Raw genomic sequence first — 19,667 nt, forward strand, 5'->3', positions numbered from 1 at the left:
TAGAGTTCCCATGTAGTTGGCTTTTCCTCTTGGTCTCCTGCGTATTCTGCTATGAAGTCGGTAAGGCATTGGGCTTTAATTGCCGTCTGAGTTTCATATCTCAAGTCGAACTCGGAGAGCTCTATTGCCCATTGAACCATTCTCCCTGCAACATCCGTCTTTTGGAGGATTTGCTTCATGGGTTGGTTTGTGCGGACTCTTATGGTATGAGCTTGGAAGTAAGGCCGTAGCCTTCGTGAGGCTACTACTGAGGAGTAGGCAAACTTCTCTGGTTTGTGGTACCTTAGTTCGGGGCCTTGTAGAACTTTGCTGATGAAGTACACTGGATGTTGTCCGACCTCGTCTTCTCTTATCAGAGCTGATGCGACAGCTTTGTCTGCTACGAACAAATATAGGACGAGGTCTTCTCCAATTGTGGGTCGGGTCAGAATCGAGGTTGACTCAAGAATCTTTTGAACTCCTGGAACGCCTCTTCGCATTCAGGAGTCCACTCGAACTAACATCCCTTTCTCAATAAGGAGAATAGTAGAAGGGATTTTAGTGCTGATCCTGCCAAGAATCTGGAGAGGGCGGCAAGTCGGCCATTTAGCTGTTGAACCTCTCTTAAGCAAGTTGGACTTTTCATTTCCAGGATAGCTCTGCACTTATCGGAATTTGCTTCGATCCCTCTTTGTGTCAGCATAAACCCTAGAAATTTTCCAGCTTCCACTGCGAAGATACACTTTGCGGGATTTAGCCTCATCCCGTGTGACCTTATGGTGTCGAATACTTGCGAGAGGTCTGCTAAGAGATCGGCCTCTTTCTTAGTTTTCACTAGCATGTTGTCTACGTAGACTTCCATTAAACTCCCAAGGTGGGGAGCAAACACCATGTTCATCAGCCTTTGGTATGTGGCCCCTGCATTTTTTAATCCAAATGGCATGACCACATAGCAAAAATTTGCTCTGGACGTGATGAATGATGTTTTCTCGTGGTCTGGCTCGTACATCGGGATTTGGTTATATCCTGAGTAGGCATCCATAAACGACAAGTATTGATATCCCGAGCTAGAGTCTACAAGGGTATCAATACTTGGGAGTGGATAAGGGTCCTTAGGACATGCCTTATTTAGGTCGGTGTAGTCGACACACATCCTCCATTTGCCGTTTTGCTTCTTGACTAGAACTACATTTGCTAGCCATGTTGGATATTTGACTTCTCTGATGAAGCCGGCTTCTAGGAGTGCCTGCACTTGCTCTTCTACTACTAGGGCTCACTCTGGGCCGAGCTTGCGCCTTCTCTGTTGCACAGGTCGGGACCCTGGGTATACCGAGAGCTTGTGAGACATAAGCTCGGGGTCTATCCCGGGCATGTCAGAGGCCTTCCAGGAAAAGAGGTCGGAATTGTCGCTTAGGAGCTTAGTCAACCCTTGCTTTAGGGTTTCCCCTAGGTTGGCTCCTATGTTGGTATTTTTTTCCTTCCTTTTGGCCGACCTGTATTTCCTCAGTTTTTCCTCCCGGCTGTGGTCGCAGCTCTTCTCGGGCCCTCGCACCACCGAGCTCTATGGTGTGGACTTCTTTGCCTTTTCCTCTCAGGTTCAGGCTTTCATTGTAGCATTTTCTTTCCAATTTCTGATCTCCCCTCACTGTTGCTATTCCCGCTGGGGTTGGGAATTTCATGCAAAGGTGGGGAGTAGATACCACCACTCCGAGTCGATTAAGGGTAGCTCTGCCAATTAAAGCATTATACGCTGACCCTACGTCGATGACTATAAAGTCTATACTTAGAGTTTTTGATTTTTCCCCCTTTCCAAAAGTGGCGTGAAGGGGTAGAAATCCCAGTGACCTTATTGGCGTGTCGCCTAGTCCGTACAAGGTGTCGGGGTAGGCTCTTAATTCTTTCTCATCCAACCCCAGTTTGTCAAAAGCGGGCTTGAAAAGGATGTCCGCTGAGCTTCCTTGATCTACTAGGGTTCTGTGGAGATGGGCATTTGCTAGGATCATGGTTATTACCACTGGATCATCGTGTCCAGGGATTATTCCTTGCCCATCTTCTTTTGTGAATGAAATGGTAGGGAGGTCGGATGATTCACCTCCAACCTGGTAGACTCGCTTGAGATGTCTCTTGCGAGAGGACTTGGTGAGCCCCCCTCCTGCAAACCCTCCTGAGATCATATGTATGTGTCTCTCCGGGGTCTGTGGTGGTGGGTCTCTTCTGTCCACATCGTCTCGCTTTCTCTTCCCGTGACCGTCCGACCTTTCTATGAGATATCTGTCAAGCCGACCTTCTCTAGCCAGCTTTTCTATCACATTTTTAAGGTCGTAACAGTCATTTGTTGAGTGACCATATATTTTATGGTACTCACAGTAGTCGCTGCGACTCCCTCCTTTTTTATTTTTAATGGGCCTGGGAGGTGGCAGCCTTTCAGTATTGCAAATCTCTCTGTATACATCCACTATAGAAACCTTTAGAGGAGTATAAGAGTGATATTTCCTTGGTCTATCGAGACCGAGTTCTTCCTTCTTCTTGGGCTCCCTCTCCCTCTCTTTTGTTGAGGGAAGATGCCCAGATTGCCAGCTCGAATCTCTCAGTCTAGCATTCTCCTCCATGTTGATGTATTTTTCAGCTCTTTCCTGTACATCGCTTAAGGAGGTGGGGTGTCTTTTTGATATGGACTGTGAGAAGGGACCTTCTCTAATCCCATTGACTAACCCCATAATGACTGCCTCGGTGGGCAGGTCTTGGATTTCTAAACATGCTTTGTTGAACCTTTCCATATAGGCTCGTAAAGATTCTCCGACCTCCTGCTTTATTCTCAGGAGGCTTGGCGCATGTTTTACTTTGTCCTTCTGGATAGAGAACCTCATCAAGAACTTCCTTGAGAGGTCTTCAAAGCTGGTGACCGACCTCGGGGGAGGCTGTCGAACCATTTCATCGCTGCTTTCGACAGGGTAGTCGGGAAAGCTTTGCATCGCGTAGCATCAGAAGCATCAGCCAGATACATCCGACTTTTGAAATTGCTTAAGTGATGCTTTGGATCTGTGGTTCCGTCATAGAGGTCCATATCGGGGCTTTTGAAGTTCCTCGGAACTTTTGCCCTCATTATGTCCTCACTGAAGGGTCCCCTCCTGGGGGCGACTCTTCTCAATCGTCGCGGGAGTTCCGACCTTTGAGGGAGGGTTCCAACTTCAAGAGTTTTCTTTCTAACTCTTTTCGTCGTTCCATCTCCTCTTTTAGGTTCTTTTCCGTCTCCCTTTGTCACTCCCGTTCCTGTTCCAACTGTTCCAGGCGACTTTGGTGGACATGGACTAATCCCATGAGTTCAGTTGCATGGGATGGTCCGTCTTTTTCCAATTCGCGCCCTTCTGAGGAATTCACCTTCGGATTTTTGACTCCGGAGGTACCCTCTCTATGCTGATCGTTGGTTCCCTGATGGAGGGTCAGGTCTGCGTCATTGTTTCCGGTATCCAGATTCTCTTGTTCGGAATCTGATTCCACATGACCCTCTTCGGGGGATCTGTCCGCCATCACTGGTTGATCTCTCGGGTCCCCGGCAACGGCGCCAATGTTATGATGGGTAACCGGAGATTAATGGACTGGACTGTATTGGTTGGCCCAATCGTCTGAAAGAAGAGGCCTGTGAGTGGGTTTGCGATCCGAGGGCTCCGTCCGACTTGTTTGTGAGAGAATAGGGGGTGGTACCTGCAAAGACACTCCGATGCCAAAGTCAGCAAGGGGAGCAAAACAAGTCTAGAGAGTATTGGGCTTCTGAGATACCTGAGGAGTGTCAGTGTATTTATAGGGGTGAACCCATAACCACCGTTGGAGTAGTTCCACTTTTTAAGGGGAATAACCGTCCCTTTATCTTAGGGAAGTTGAGATATGGCTCCTGGAAGTGGTTAGAGAGATTCTAGGGGCAGTTATCCTCTTGAGGGAGGGTTTATCTGCCAGCTAATCCCCTTTTCCGACTTCTCTAGAGCAGGTCGTGATGATTACCGACTTCGTAGTGTCTGGTTTGGTGTAAGATGAGGCTCAACCCTTTGGGTTGGGCCTTTTTGCTTGGATCCTGGGTCTTAGCGTTGGGTCAGGGTATGAACAATAATTATATTAAATTTTTAATTAAATTTTTATATTTTTTAATTTTGTCAAAAAATTAAAATTAATAAAATATTTTTTCTAAAAAATATACAATTAAAAATTTAATTATATTTTTAATTATAAATATCTTTAATTTATAAAAAAATATTTAATTAATTTTAATATTTTTTATATTAAGAATGATCTAATTATAAAACTAAAAAGAGTATAAAAAATTAATTGAAAAAAATATAAAAATCTAATTATAAATTTAATAAAACTATAAAAATTAACAGAATAATTAACCCAAAAATTAATCACTCAAACATGGTGGATCACGACTTGTGTTATTACTTTTAAATTTTATTATGATTTATGTTTGAATGCTTAAATTCTTACTTTTATTCTATTTTGAATGGCCTATTTTGACAATAATACCTTAACATGAAGAATGTTAAATTCCTTTAAAAAAAAAAACAAAGTATAGATAATAATTTTATTAGAAATATTATCCTTTTAGAAATATTATTTATATTCAAGTCAAGGACTTTTTTCCATAATTAAAAACTTCAATTCAAGGACTTATAAAATTAGGGGCAGGAAAAGTTTCAAACCCTCCTAAAAAACGAGTTAAGTTTTAAAGTAGTCCCTGAACTTGTATTTGAGCCTCAAAATGATCCCTGAAATTAATAGTTCCTCAAATTCGTTCCCAAAATTGTACTTCAGGATTTATAGTAGTTCCTGAGTCATTTTCCGTTCATCAGAACCTTAAAACGACATCGTTTTTTTTTTTAAAAAAAAAGCGTACCCCCAATTCAATAAAAAAGAAAAAAAAAAGAAAAAAAAGAAGCCTACCGTAGAACCCCCTCCCACCTCCCTCCCCTCCCCCCAAAACCCATTCCCAATCTGTATCTTTCCCCCTCCCCATCCCCAACTCTTTTCCCTTCCCCTTCCTCATCCTCAACCCCTTCTGTACCTTTAGAGGTGAAGGTCAACGACAAAGAATCTTAAACTCAGACAGTCACCACAAAAAAAAAAGCCCTCAGGAAAGATCAACATTGAGTCTATGCCAAAAATATCATTATTTTATACGAAAAAAATAGTAACAGTATCAGTTTCGCAGTGAAGAAGAAGAGGAGCATCAATGGTCGCCCGCAAATTCCAGGTGCTCCACAATTATTCCAACTATGATCTTGAGTACGACACGGATGATGGCTTCGAAGTAATTCTTTCTCCCAAAACAACCCCTAAATTCCCTCATTCTTTCTTTCTCGCTGACGATCACGAAAGTCATGATTGCAGGTTTTTCAATTCCAACTCTTCTCTCTCACTTTTGTTCCTCCCGACCAACAGAAGGTTCAATTTTCCACCTATAATTTCAATTTAATTCTATTCATTCATATTCATATATGATATAAATGAAATTATGTGTTTGAATTAATTCTCCTGAAATGCATAGATTTATGTTGATGAAGATGATATCCTAGTCGCCACTGACTCCGATCTCCTTGCCATTTCCGACAAACTCCGACTAATCTCCATCGAAGACGAACCTCAGCCCCAACCGAGCACTGATCTATCGTTGTAGTCTTTATCCGATGAGAAAGTCGCTAAGCTCTTGCAGGTTCTGCTGCGTTCTCAACGATTTTTTATCATTTTCTGCATTTCCTATAATCTAATTTAATATTTGTGTGTTGAGAAGGAGGAGGAGGAAGCTCTTATGTTACAGCAGTTCATGGCTCATGGAGATCCTCAAAATTTTGAGCGGAAGACAGAGTGTCAGAGGGATGATGAGAGTGGGAAGAGTAGTGTTCGGAATTTTATTGATTTAAGAGATTTTGTTATTAAATTTGTCATTTCTTTTTGGTTTGCGGTGGTGGTGGTCGTTGATAGTAAGGAATTTTGAAAGGATTTTTCGGTCTGAGACAAATGAGTTGGGTGCTTTGGAATGAAGCTAGTTGCATGACTTGTTTAATTAGAAGAGGAGGGAGAAGGAGAAGGAGAAGGAGAAGGAGAAGGAGAAGGTTGGGAATGGGGATGGGGATGGATCAGATTGGAAATTGGGAGGGGGGTTGGTTCTAGGCTACACCTTTTTTTTTTTGAATTGAGGTCTACGGTACAATTTTTTTTTGTTTAAAACGACGTCGTTTTAAGGTTCCAATGAACGAAAAATAATTTAGGGACTATTATGAATCTCGAAGTGTAATTTTGGGGACGAATTTGAGGAACTATTAATTTCAGGGATCATTTTGAGACATTTTGAGGCTCGAGTGCAAATTCAGGGACTATTTTGAAGCTTAACTCCCTAAAAAACCGTATTGTTACCATATGGAAAAGATTTTAACAATAGATATTATTTTTAAATATAATACTAGCTTAAATAATGATTTTTCTTTAGTTCTAACTTTTATTAGTTTATGACTTGAGGAGTGCATAAACCCTAAACCCTAAACCCTAAAGTGCAGCTGTTTTATTTTCTTGCATTGTTGAAACAATAATACAAATTAAAGTGGATTCAGCTCCTTCAAAGCTATGATAAAGTCTTAAACTCGACATTTTTATGGTAAGACTTCTAAATAGTTGTGTGAAATGCATATATTAAGATTTTTAAAAAGAATTTAATTTTTATCTAATTATAATAGTGTAAAATATTTTATATAATCGTTTAATTATATTCGTTTTTTTAATCATTTTTATACAGTTAATATAAAACATAATTTTTTTGACATAGTATTATGTAATTAAATACATCTATAAATTATTTTTATAGACAATATATCAAGATTAATTTTTTTTTAATTACTAAAGTGAAAAGATCAATATGTATTATGCGGCATATATTCGAGTCAGTTCACGAGCTAATGAGCTGAGTTTATTCAAGTTCAAGTTCGACTCATTTAATTTATGAGTTTAAATTTAAGCTCAAGCTCGACTCACCAGCTCACGATTTCAACTTATCAAACTATTAATGAGTCGAACTCGAGTTGACTCCTAAGCTGGTTTGATTCACTTCTAACCCTAGTGATGAGAAGAGAAATGTTTTATTTATGGCGGTAACAATAGTTGTTTCAATATGAAAATATGAGATGGCTGAAAGAGAAAAAAAGAAAATAATAAATAAAATTATAATTTCAAAATAAAATTATTTTAAAATATTTAAATATAAAATATGATTATTATATAATTAATAAATAATTTAAATTCTAGCCATCAATTCAAATTTTCAATGATTATAATTTATAAAAAATTTTAGTTCATGAAAAATCAAATATTCTTTTTTTTTCTTCATTAAAGAAGGCTCCATAAAATTATTATCTTATTAAGTAGTGTATACAAAGAAAAATAAAAAATATTAAAATACCATTAACTATAATTAAGTAAAATAAAATAAATATATTAAGTTTCATATCGATTATATATAATGTAAGAATCATATAGAAGCATATTAAGTTTCATATATAATATTAAAATTCTCCTAAAACTCTAATCAATCAGAATCTTATAGGACTCATCCAGTATAATGTAATACAAGTTTGGTTGGAGGAGAAAAAAATAAGTGAAAATTTTTATTTATAATACACTATTTAAAAAAAATATCTTATTGTGTTAGTAATATTTTATGTGTAGATTTAAAAAGTAAAAATATTTAAATTTATTTTTATTTTTATGAATTAAAATTTTTTATAATTGAATATTGAACTCACTCTAAAATTTTAATTTAATATAAAATTTATCTATTTTTTTCTTTAAACTTAGATTTTATCTTTTATTATTTTATCATTTATAAATATTAAATGACCTTTTCATTTATAAAATACTTTTGTAAAAAAAAATTGAAATTATAAATTTATATTTTAGTATCATCTTAATTATTTTTATTGATTGTTCAATTCTAATATTAATATAAAAAAATATTACATTCATAAATGAAATATATTCTAATAAAAAACTCTTGATTCAATCATAAATAAGCTTTATTAAATTCAAATAAGAGAACAAAAAAAAAAGGGATATATTTAATTGTTTGATGTGCTATGCAAATTAAATGCACACGTCTTATAGGGTTGGCTTAAAACTTACCTTGAAGAGCACTAAATTGCCACACACTACATACATGAAGAGCACTTTTTTTTTTTTTTTAACAAAATGAAGAACAAATTAAAGTAAAACCTGACTTATAGAATAATTATATAGTAGCTTTTGTAATTAAAATAATAATTTTATAATCAAAATATAATACTTGATACACTTTTATTGTAATTAAATTAAATTTTTTTTTTAAATTAAGGAGGTTTTTTCCTTTTATCTTTTTAATATTTTATCCTCTTTCATCTACCACATTTTTTTATATATTAATATTAGTTATTAATTTAACAATTAAAATATAACACATAATATTTTTTTATTAAAATTAAAATTGAAATATATCGTTAATGTGACAATCAAAATGTATCACATTGTACTCTGTTTTATCATAATTAAAATAATATATTTTTTTTCAAAACTAATAAAATTTTCCTCTTTTTTTCACTCATTTTTTTTTTAGGTTTTTAATCAATATGCCACAATTTCTAACACTTATTATCTAAACATGTCACATAATATTCTTTTTTTGCAATTAAAATATATATATATTTTTTAAAATTGAAGGCCTCTCTCCTTTTCTGTTTCTCTATTTCTCTTCCTCCTTTATCACTCTATCTCTTATATATATTATTAATAATTTATTATATCTATTACATATTACTAATTTCACAACCAATATATATATATATAACACTTTCTAATTGTAATTTAATTAAAAAAAATTTTACAAATCAATGAAGTCTCTCCTTTCTCCTTTTCTCTTTTCTATGTTCCCTCTCTACTCACATTAGCTCTTTTATATATTATTACTAATTATTAGTTGATCATTTAACAATCAAAATATGTTCACATAATATTTTTTATTATAATTAAAACTACTTTATTATATATTTTTAATTTGACAATCAAAATGTGCCACATAATACTCTTTTTTTATTGTACTTGAAATAATTTTTTTTAAATAAAATTTTTTCTTTCTCTCTTTTTATTTAGTCACTCTTCTTCTTTTGACTTTTTAAATAGTATACTATAATTTACTAACATGCCACTATTTTTAAACTATTTATTCATATGTGGTTGTTTTTTTACGATCACATTTATTATTTTTTCGATATCCTGACTGAAAATTATTTATCCAAAAAGTACTTATAAAAAAATACTAATTCATAATTATTCATTATAAAAAAATATTGAAGTAGAACACAAATTTTATATTTTTTATTTAATAAATTTTTTAATATTTATTATAAGAATATTAAATATTATTAATTTTTAAGTTATAATAAAAATCAAATATTAGAATATAATTTATTTTAAAAAAAGTTATAATTCTATAATATTATCACTAATCAAAATACTAGTATTTTTCTAATACAATTACATTCATATATATTTAAATAACAGGGTATTAAAGTTCAAGATGTTGATTGATATGACGTAATAAGAGAATCTACTTAATATACTAAAACTGGATTTTTTTCCAACTAATAAAAGTGAGGTGTCGATTCTTCATGAATCCATTTTCCTACCAAAATGAATGCACATTTTCTCTTCTAAGTTTATTTTATAAAAATATCTTTATTATACTTATACTATAATTAGCATTTAAGTAATAATACATAATTATACTAATTTAGGAAAATATCTTTATTATAGTTATATAAAATCAATATTTAATTCATTATTAAACTACTTATCAATTATTAATCGAAAATATTTTTAATAATAATAATAATTATAGGGATAAGTAATGTTTTGGTCCCTAACATTGAGGGTCAAAATCGAAACCGTTCCCAACGTAATTTTTAATTTAGAATCTTCTTTGACGTTTTTTTCCGTATTAAAATCATCCAATGTAACAATAATTTTTTGTTTTGGTATTTTTGCCAAAGACAAATACTCAGGCAAAGACGTTTAAAACGTGGGGTTTGATCTCATTCGTTGATTAGATTATAATATATTAGATTTTTGACACGTGACATAGATTAAATGAGTTATATTCTTAAAATTAATAATTTGACCCTAATACCAATTTTTTAATTTGTTTACAATTTAAATTTTTAATGAAATTTTATTAGATATTATTGTTTTTTATAAATTTTATAATACTATTTTTCTGTTTTTATTTAATTATCATTTTAATATTTTATTTGATCTTATCACGTGCATGACACATGCATGGCATGGGTAATTACACTTGTTATTCCTCTAATTTTTACTTTTGATCAATTTAATCTATCAATTTTAAGGCTAACAAAATTTGTCATTTTATTGTTATCTAAATAGAAAAGATACTAACACTCTAATAGTTTAAAAAAATATTTTTTTTTGTTTTGGGTATTTTTTCTTTCAAACTTCAGAAAAAATATAAAAATTTACTTTTTATTTTTCTATGTATACTTTTTTTGTTACAAAATTTAAAATAAAAAACACAAACTAAATTTGGTTATACTAGGAAATAAACCAACCAAAGGGGACCATTACTTCATTTGTTCGAAATTCTTTCTCATCATCAAGAAAAATAAAATAACGTGGATCACTTTACAAAAAATTTATTTAAAATTGGCAAAGTTTGTAATGAACGAATAATAATTTTGAAAAAGAAGGAAAAAAGAAAATGATAACCATAAGAATAATAAAAAAAATATGAAAATTTAGCTATTAGTTGATTTTCTAGTTATTAACTCATTTTTGTAAGTTCCTCACATTTTTGTTAATTTAAGTAATTTAAAGGTGTCTATCATCACTTTAATTATCTAAGCATATCTACTTAATATACTGAAACTGGGTTTTCCCCCAACTAATAAAAGTGAGGTGTCGATTCCTCATGAATCCATTTTCCCGCTAAAATGAATGTACATTTTCTCTTCTAAGTTTATTTTATAAAAATATCTTTATTATACTTATAATTAGCATTTAAGTATTAATGCATAATTATACTAATTTAGAAAAATATCTTTATTATAGTTATATAAAATCAATATTTAATGCATTATTAAACTACTTATCAATTATTAATCGAAAATATTTTTAATAATAATAATAATAATAATAATAATAATAATAATAATAATAATATGATAACTATAGGGATAAGTATTGTTTTGTCCCTAACGTTGAGGGTCAAAATCGAAACCGTCCCCAACGTAATTTTTGATTTAGAATATTCCTTAACATTTTTTTTGTATTAAAATCGTCCAATGTAACAATAATTTTTTGTTTTGGTATTTTTGCCAGAGATAAATACTCAGGCAAAAACGTTTAAAACGTGGGGTTTGATCTCATTCGTTGAATAGATTATAATATATCAGACATAGATGCAAATAAACATCATCACCACAATAGCATACCACACTGGCAAATCACCGGGGTTTCCATCAATTCTGAACTTGGCTCCAATAGCAGCGGCTACTACGGCCTGACATATGATCATTTGGGTTCCGCCTTCTAGAAAAAGGGCTCTCCTACCCCACTTGTCAACCCCATAGATAGATAGACACAACGGTGGTAGCCACATTTACGACGCCGGTGATGACGGCTGACATGAGAGCAGAGTTGTCCTTGAAGCCAATGGAGCCGAACAACACAGGCGCATAAAACATGATGACAATAATGCCCGTGAATTGTTGGAAGAGTGGAATCATGATTGCCATGGTGAGGTGAGGCCTGTACTTGCGTTGCAGCAGGTTCCTCCAATGGTGTTCTACCTTCTTCGATTCCTCACTTGCGGCAATAAGATCGTTGAACTCTTTATTAATGTCTTCCACGTCGAGAACCTTCCTCAGTTGTTGCCTAGCCTTTTCGTGCTCTCCACGCTCGATCATGGAGTTGAGTGTGTCTGGAAGGACCAATGATCCGATTGTGATGATGAGTGCAGAGACCATTGCACCACCAATGCTAAACCTCCATCCCCATCCATCTTTGATATTTGTGAAGAAGTAGTTGAGCACATTCGCCACTACGATCCCAACTGTGATGAACAATTGGAACCCAGTGTTCAAAGCTCCTCTGATTCCAATTTTTTTTAATTTGTTTATAATTTAATTTTTAATGAAACATTTATTAGAGGTTTTCTTTATTATTATTATTTTTTATAAACTTTGTAATACTATTTTTCCGTTTTTATTTAATTATCAGTTTGATATTTTATTCGATCTTATCACGTGCATCGCATGTACATGGCACAGGTAATTACACTTATAAAATTGATATAAATTGGTTTGAATTTTTTTTGTTTAAAATTAATTTTTTTTAAATTGTTTGATTTGAAGACTAAGATCACCTTGATTTTTGTCATCTTAAATTACACTAACCTGTTCTGAGATTAAGTAATATCATGCTTACACCAGGCGTTTTATAACTTAAATGAAGAAATGTCAGTGTAATTTAACCTTTTTATTATGAATTGACAAGTGTAGTATCACTTGATTTATGTCATAGTTCTTCTTGAAAGGTTGCAAAAGGGCTCATAGTTGAGGGTACATTGGAGACATGGATCAATTGAAGCCTATTGTGATGGAAGAATGGGATGAAAATAGAGATGAACTGATAGATCTTTTTTGAAAGGTCAGAGATGATTGGTTGCAGAATGATTTCTCTGGTTGGATGGGAGCAAACAGGTAGTTCAATTAAGGGAATGTCTTAAATGTGCCGAGTTAAACTTAGCATTTAATTCACCAAGATGATCTAACAGTATAGATTTAATAGAAGTTATCTGTCAGTACTGTCCAGAATTATGTTAAGATCTTAAGGTATGATGCATGTATATTCGTACTATTCGATACACCAGACAAAAACAACTGAGATTTGATTTTCGGATTTTCCAAAAAGGGTTCGCATGATTGTGTTTTTGACTTTTGAACTCTTGCTTATTGGTGATTGTGTTTTATACCTATAGATTCTATCCTGGTACTGCTGATGCACTAAGATTTGCAAGCTCAAAAGTTTACATTGTCACCACAAAACAGGTAATAATCCTTAAGAATACATAACTCTAGTCCTATATGAAATTTCACATTGCTACGATCTCTTCTTACTTTTCATTTTTTCCTTCTTTGTCTATAGAGCCGTTTTGCTTATGCTTTACTGAAAGAGCTTGCTGGAATCACTTTACCTCCAGAAAGAATATATGGTTTAGGAACTGGGTTAGTATCTTGCATGAACATCAAAATTATGTTACATCCGACACTATTTTGACAACCGTATTTTGTTAACAACCAAGATACGCTTTCTTTGTTTTGTTAGTTAGAGTTTTTAAAATCTTTTTATTACTATTTTTTCTATGAAGTCCTAAGGTAGAAGTGCTAAAGAAGCTTCAAAAGATGCCAGAGCACCAAGAGCACCAAGGACTGACCCTACAGTAAGATTTTGTCTTTCAGGTTATTAAGAACATTGTATTTGCATGTTAACATGGTTTAAGAGAAATTACTAAGGTTAATATTTTTCTGTTTTTTAAAATTGCAGCTTTGTGGAAGATAGGCTTGCAACCTTAAAAAATGTCATTAAAGAACCAGAGTTGGACAATTGGAATTTGTATCTAGGTAGTAATTTTCTTTCTCTGTCTCTTTTAGTGCACCAAGTTTATTTTCACACTAAGATCATCCAATGGTATGAATATAACAGAAATTATTGATGTATAAGCTGAAATTATAAGAAGATTTACACTATCGAATCATCTTAGTGCATGAGACCACAGAGTTGTCCTATAACTTCACTCTTATACATTTTGGAGTTTCTATCTTCTGTATTGTTGTTTGTTTTAGAATAACATATATGCTAAATTTGGTTGATTTGGATTAGTTAATTGGGGGTTCAACACTTAGAAAGAGAGAGATGAAGCAGTAGCTATCCCCAGGATTACACTTCTTGAGCTGTCTGACTTCAGTAAGAAGCTGAAATAGTAGTTTTATTTCATTAGATTGTCTATCATTGTATTATATCATTTCATTTAATTACATTCCATTAATGCAAAACAATGATAAATTCCTTCTGTCTCTAAGCTTTTGCATCATCATATTTATAATTGTAATGTTTCTTTCCAATTTAGAATAAACTATAATTTTTTACATTTCCAACCAGAAAAGATTTGAATACTTACAATTCTAGTCATGTATTAATTCGTTCATATCTTATATAGTTAGCATTATCAACGTTCAAATCTTTCATGATTAGAAATAGTAGTATATTCTTCATTTTAACAGAAATGTCACTTGAACGTTGATAAAAATCAACATTGCTAAACGCAATCGCACGTGTATCGCACGTGCATCGCACGTGCATGGCACGGGTAATTACACTTGTAAATTTGATATAATTTGGTTTGAATTTTTTTTGTTTAAAATTAATTTTTTTAAATTGTTCGATTTGAAGCCTAAGATCACCTTGATTTTTGTCATCTTAAATTACACTAACCTGTTCTGAGATTAAGTAATATCATGCTTATACCAGGCGTTTTATAACTTAAATGAAGAAATGTCAGTGTAATTTAACCTTTTTATTATGAATTGACAAGTGTAGTATCTCTTGATTTATGTCATAGTTCTTCTTGAAAGGTTGCAGAAGGGCTCACAGTTGAGGGTATATTGGAGACCTGGATCAAATTGAAGCCTATTGTGATGGAAGAATGGGATGAGAATAGAGATGAACTGATAGATCTTTTTGGAAAGGTCAGAGATGATTGCTTGCAGAATGATTTCTCTGGTTGGATGGGAGCAAACATGTAGTTCAATTAAGGGAATGTCTTAAATGTGCCGAGTTAAACTTAGCATTCAATTCACCAAGATGATCTAACAGTATAGATTTAATAGAAGTTATCTGTCAGTACTGTCCAGAATTATGTTAAGATCTTAAGGTATGATGCATGTATATTCGTACTATTCGATACACCAGACAAAAACAACTGAGATTTGATTTTCGGATTTTAGAAAAAGGGTTCGCGTGATTGTGTTTTTGACTTTTGAACTCTTGCTTATTGATGATTGTGTTTTATACCTATAGATTCTATCCTGGTACTGCTGATGCACTAAGATTTGCAAGCTCAAAAGTTTACATTGTCACCACAAAACAGGTAATAATCCTTAAGAATACATAATTCTAGTCCTATATGAAATTTCACATTGCTACGATCTCTTCTTACTTTTCATTTTTTCCTTCTTTGTCTATAGGGCCGTTTTGTTTATGCTTTACTGAAAGAGCTTGCTGGAATCACTTTACCACCATAAAGAATATATGATTTAGGAACTGGGTTAGTATCTTGTATGAACATCAAAATTATGTTACATCCAACACTATTTTGACACCCATATTTTGTTAACAACCAAGATGCGCTTTCTTTGTTTTGTTAGTTGGTGTTTTTAAAATCTTTTTATTACTATTTTTTCTATGAAGTCCTAAGGTAGAAGTGCTAAAGAAGCTTCAAAAGATGCCAGAGCACCAAGAGCACCAAGGACTGACCCTACAGTAAGATTTTGTCTTTCAGGTTATTAAGAACATTGTATTTGCATGTTAACATGGTTTAAGAGAAATTACTAAGGTTAATATTTTTCTGTTTTTTAAAATTGCAGCTTTGTGGAAGATAGGCTTCCAACCTTAAAAATGTCATTAAAGAACCAGAGTTGGACAATTGGAATTTGTATCTAGGTTGCAATTTTCTTCCTCCGTGTCTCTTTTAGTGCACCAAGTTTATTTTCACACTAAGATCATCCAATGGTATAAATATAACAGAAATTATTGATGTATAAGCTGAAATTATAAGAAGATTTACGCTATCGAATCATCTTAGTGCATGAGACCATAGAGTTGTCCTATAACTTCACTCTTATACATTTTGGAGTTTCTATCTTCTGTATTGTTGTTTGTTTTAGAATAACATATTTGCAAAATTTGGTTGATTTGGATTTTAATTGGGGGTTCAACACTCAGAAAGAGAGAGATGAAGTAGTAGCTAGCCCCAGGATTACACTTCTTGAGCTGTCTGACTTCAGTAAGAAGCTGAAATAGTAGTTCTATTTCATTAGATTGTCTATCATTGTATTATATCATTTCATTTAATTACATTCCATTAATGCAAAACAATGATAAATTCCTTCTGTCTCTAAGCTTTTGCATCATCATATTTATAATTGTAATGTTTCTCTCCAATTTAGAATAAACTATAATTTTTTACATTTCCAACCATAAAAGATTTGAATACTTACAATTCTAGTCATGTATTAGTTCGTTCATATCTTGTATAGTTAGCATTATCAACGTTTAAATCTTTCATGATTAGAAATAGTAGCATATTCTCCATTTTAACATAAATGTCACTTGAACTTTGATAAAAAATCAACATTGCTAAACGCAATCGCACGTGTATCGCACGTGTATGGCACGTGCATGGCACGGGTAATTACACTTGTATCTATGACTAATTAGAAGACAATAATTCAAAAATCAAACTATTTAAAAACCTATTTACATAACAACATTAAAGGAAAATATCTATGAAGCAAAGAATATATAGTTTTTTTTAGACAAAAAGTGTACACATGTGATCCAAAGCAATAAGCATGAATGAATGAAGCGTGGTGGGAGAGTCATGTGTGGATATGCATTATCATAAGCTATACCATATGTGAGGGCCCAACTTTGTAGCCTTTGTGTCTTGTTTTTAGGGGAACCAAGAATACTTCACACTACTCTCACATCTGCATCTCTTTTCTACGCATACACTGTATCATTACCAAATAATATATCTTAATTTTATGATCTTTGTTTTGTGTTGGGTTGCTCGTTAGAACGATGAAGGGTTGATGGATAGCATCGCTTGCAAGGATTTTGTACGATAAACCCATTAATTCTACTCCTCTATTAAGTTAGACATTGAGGGGGAGGGACCTAACATAATGTTGAATGTTGGCTCCAATAGTGCTTCTTCCAGGTACAATCTCCCTCCACTTGTTTAATGACCCAAATTAAACAGACAAGCTTTTGTCATGCTTGTTTAATAATAGCGGGTGCTATTGTGCATAGTAGTTGGGAAATGGATAATGTCGGTGTTTGTAGTAATAGTAGTAATAGTATGTAGCCATGGAGAGGATTAGGATTCGTGACTTCTAAGGCCTTTACAGCAAAACCTAAAACCATGAAAGCAAGAAATCGAATCTTAGTTACTTACAAATGTAATGACCCGTGCCATACACGTGCGATGCACGTGATAAGATCGAATAAAATATCAAACTGATAATTAAATAAAAACAGAAAAATAGTATTACAAAATTTATAAAAAACAATAATAAATAAAGAAAATCTCTAATAAAATTTTCATTAAAAATTAAATTATAAACAAATTAAAAAATTGGAATCAGAGGAGCTTTGAACATTAGGTTCTAATTGTCCATCACAGTTGGGATCCTAGTGGCGAATGTGCTCAACTACTTCTTCGCAAATATCAAAGGTGGACGGGGATGGAGGCTAAGCTTTGGTGGTGCAATGGTCTCTGCACTCATAATCACAATCGGATTATTGGTCCTTCCAGACACACCCAACTCCATGATCGAGTGTGGAGAGCACGAAAAGGATAGGCAACAACTGAGGAAGGTTCCCGGCGTGGAAGACATTGATGAAGAGTTCAACGATCTTATTGCCGCAAGTGAGGAATCGAAGAAGGAAAAAATGAAAAGTAAGAAGAGATCATAGCAATGTAAAATTTCATATAGGACTAGAATTATGTATTCTTAAGGATTATTACCTGTTTTGTGGTGACAATGTAAACTTTTGAGCTTGCAAATCTTAGTGCATCAGCAGTACCAGGATAGAATCTATAGGTATAAAACACAATCACCAATAAGCAAGAGTTCAAAAGTCAAAAACACAATCACGTGAACCATTTTTCTAAAACCCGAAAATCAAATCTCAATTGTTTTTGTCTGGTGTATCGAATAGTACGAATATACATGCATCATACCTTAAGATCTTAACATAATTCTAGACAGTACTGACAGATAACTTCTATTAAATCTATACTGTTAGATAATCTTGGTGAATTGAATGCTAAGTTTAACTCGGCACATTTAAGACATTCCCTTAATTGAACTACCTGTTTGCTCTCATCCAACCAGAGAAATCATTTTGCAACCAATCATCTCTGACCTTTCCAAAAAGATCTATCAGTTCATCTCTGTTCTCATCCCATTCTTCCATCACAATAGGCTTCAATTTGATCCATGTCTCCAATATATCCTCAACTGTGAGCCCTTCTGCAACCTTTCAAGAAGAACTATGACATAAATCAAGTGATACTACACTTGTCAATTCATAATAAAAAGGTTAAATTACATTGACATTTCTTCATTTAAGATATAAAATGCCTGGTGTAAGCATGATATTACTTAATCTTAAAACAGGTTAGTGTAATTTAAGATGACAAAAATCAAGGTGATCCTAGGCTTCAAATCAAACAATTTAAAAAAAATTAATTTTAAACAAAAAAATTCAAACCAAATTATATCAATTTTACAAGTGTAATTATCCGTGCGATGCACGTGCCATGTACGTGCGATGCACGTGCCATGCACGTGATAAGATCGAATAAAATATCAAACTGATAATTAAATAAAAAAAGAAAAATAGTATTACAAAATTTATAAAAAACAATATTAAATAAAGAAAACCTCTAATAAAATTTTCATTAAAAATTAAATTATAAACAAATTAATAAATTAGAATCAGAGGAGCTTTAAACATTGGGTTCCAATTGTCCATCACAGTTGGGATCCTAGTGGCGAATGTACTCAACTACTTCTTCGCAAATATCAAAGGTGGATGGGGATGGAGGCTTAGCTTTGGTGGTGCAATGGTCTCTGCACTCATCATCACAATCAGATCATTGGTCCTTCCAGACACACCCAACTCCATGATCGAGCGTGGAGAGCACGAAAAGGCTAGGCAACAACTGAGGAAGGTTCCCGGCATGTAAGACATTGATGAAGAGTTCAACGATCTTATTGCCGTAAGTGAGGAATCAAAGAAGGTGGAACACCCTTGGAGGAACCTGCTGTAGCGCAAGTACAGGCCTCACCTCACCATGGCAATCATGATTCCATTCTTCCAGCAATTCACGGGCGTTATTGTCATCATGTTTTATGCGTCTGTGTTGTTCGGCTCCATTGGCTTCAAGGACAACTCTGCTCTCATGTCCGCCGTCATCACCGGCGTCGTAAATGTGGCTGCCACCGTTGTGTCTATCTATGGGGTTGACAAGTGGGGTAGGAGAGCCCTTTTTCTAGAAGGCAGAACCCAAATGATCATATGTCAGGCCGTAGTAGCCGCTGCTATTGGAGCCAAGTTCGGAATTGATAGAAACCCCGGTGATTTGCCAGTGTGGTATGCTATTGTGGTGATGATGTTTATTTGCATCTATATCTGATATATTATAATCTATTCAACGAATGAGATCAAACCCCACGTTTTAAACGTTTTTGCCTAAGTATTTATCTCTGGCAAAAATACCAAAACAAAAAATTATTGTTACATTGGACGATTTT

The 19,667-nt window shown here is 33.5% G+C and overlaps 2 protein-coding genes and 3 pseudogenes across 3 annotated transcripts; 4 read left to right on the forward strand and 1 right to left on the reverse strand.

Annotated features, from left to right (window-relative positions):
* The first annotated feature begins 4,907 nt into the window (after positions 1-4,907).
* LOC148569304 (peptide-N(4)-(N-acetyl-beta-glucosaminyl)asparagine amidase-like) lies at positions 4,908-6,313 on the forward strand. Its single transcript, XM_088485475.1, has 4 exons — positions 4,908-5,278; positions 5,359-5,412; positions 5,516-5,680; positions 5,759-6,313. Exons 1-3 carry the CDS (start codon positions 5,201-5,203, stop codon positions 5,642-5,644), a joined length of 261 nt encoding a protein of 86 aa, XP_088341601.1. The 5' UTR covers positions 4,908-5,200; the 3' UTR covers positions 5,645-5,680; positions 5,759-6,313.
* A 5,305-nt stretch (positions 6,314-11,618) lies between these two features.
* On the reverse strand, positions 11,619-12,480 carry LOC107637115 (sugar carrier protein C pseudogene; annotated as a pseudogene).
* Positions 12,481-12,646: 166 nt separating this feature from the next.
* LOC107637114 (uncharacterized) lies at positions 12,647-13,964 on the forward strand. Its single transcript, XM_088485556.1, has 6 exons — positions 12,647-12,761; positions 13,040-13,109; positions 13,207-13,286; positions 13,430-13,501; positions 13,606-13,682; positions 13,942-13,964. Exons 1-6 carry the CDS (start codon positions 12,748-12,750, stop codon positions 13,962-13,964), a joined length of 336 nt encoding a protein of 111 aa, XP_088341682.1. The 5' UTR covers positions 12,647-12,747.
* Positions 13,965-14,419: 455 nt separating this feature from the next.
* LOC148569305 (uncharacterized) lies at positions 14,420-16,158 on the forward strand (annotated as a pseudogene). Its single transcript, XR_015881023.1, has 7 exons — positions 14,420-14,428; positions 14,694-14,860; positions 15,139-15,208; positions 15,306-15,385; positions 15,529-15,600; positions 15,705-15,780; positions 16,040-16,158. The product of XR_015881023.1 is annotated as an uncharacterized LOC148569305 (transcript).
* A 2,818-nt stretch (positions 16,159-18,976) lies between these two features.
* On the forward strand, positions 18,977-19,549 carry LOC107635019 (sugar carrier protein C pseudogene; annotated as a pseudogene).
* Positions 19,550-19,667: the final 118 nt, after the last annotated feature.

This window comes from Arachis ipaensis, chromosome B4 (genome assembly GCF_059453495.1).
Source record: "Arachis ipaensis isolate K30076 ecotype BB chromosome B4, ASM5945349v1, whole genome shotgun sequence".
Classification (NCBI taxonomy): Eukaryota; Viridiplantae; Streptophyta; class Magnoliopsida; order Fabales; family Fabaceae; genus Arachis; species Arachis ipaensis.

Excerpts from the sequence above, each read along its gene's own strand:
- LOC107637114 (XM_088485556.1), top strand. Across the intron at positions 13,110-13,206 it reads ACATTGTCACCACAAAACAG|AGCCGTTTTGCTTATGCTTT; the intron begins GTAATAATCCTT and ends CTTTGTCTATAG. Across the intron at positions 13,287-13,429 it reads ATATATGGTTTAGGAACTGG|TCCTAAGGTAGAAGTGCTAA; the intron begins GTTAGTATCTTG and ends TTTTCTATGAAG.
- LOC148569304 (XM_088485475.1), top strand. The coding sequence starts at position 5,201 with ATGGTCGCCCGCAAATTCCAGGTGCTCCACAATTATTCCAACTATGAT. Across the intron at positions 5,279-5,358 it reads ACACGGATGATGGCTTCGAA|GTTTTTCAATTCCAACTCTT; the intron begins GTAATTCTTTCT and ends TCATGATTGCAG. Across the intron at positions 5,413-5,515 it reads TTCCTCCCGACCAACAGAAG|ATTTATGTTGATGAAGATGA; the intron begins GTTCAATTTTCC and ends TGAAATGCATAG.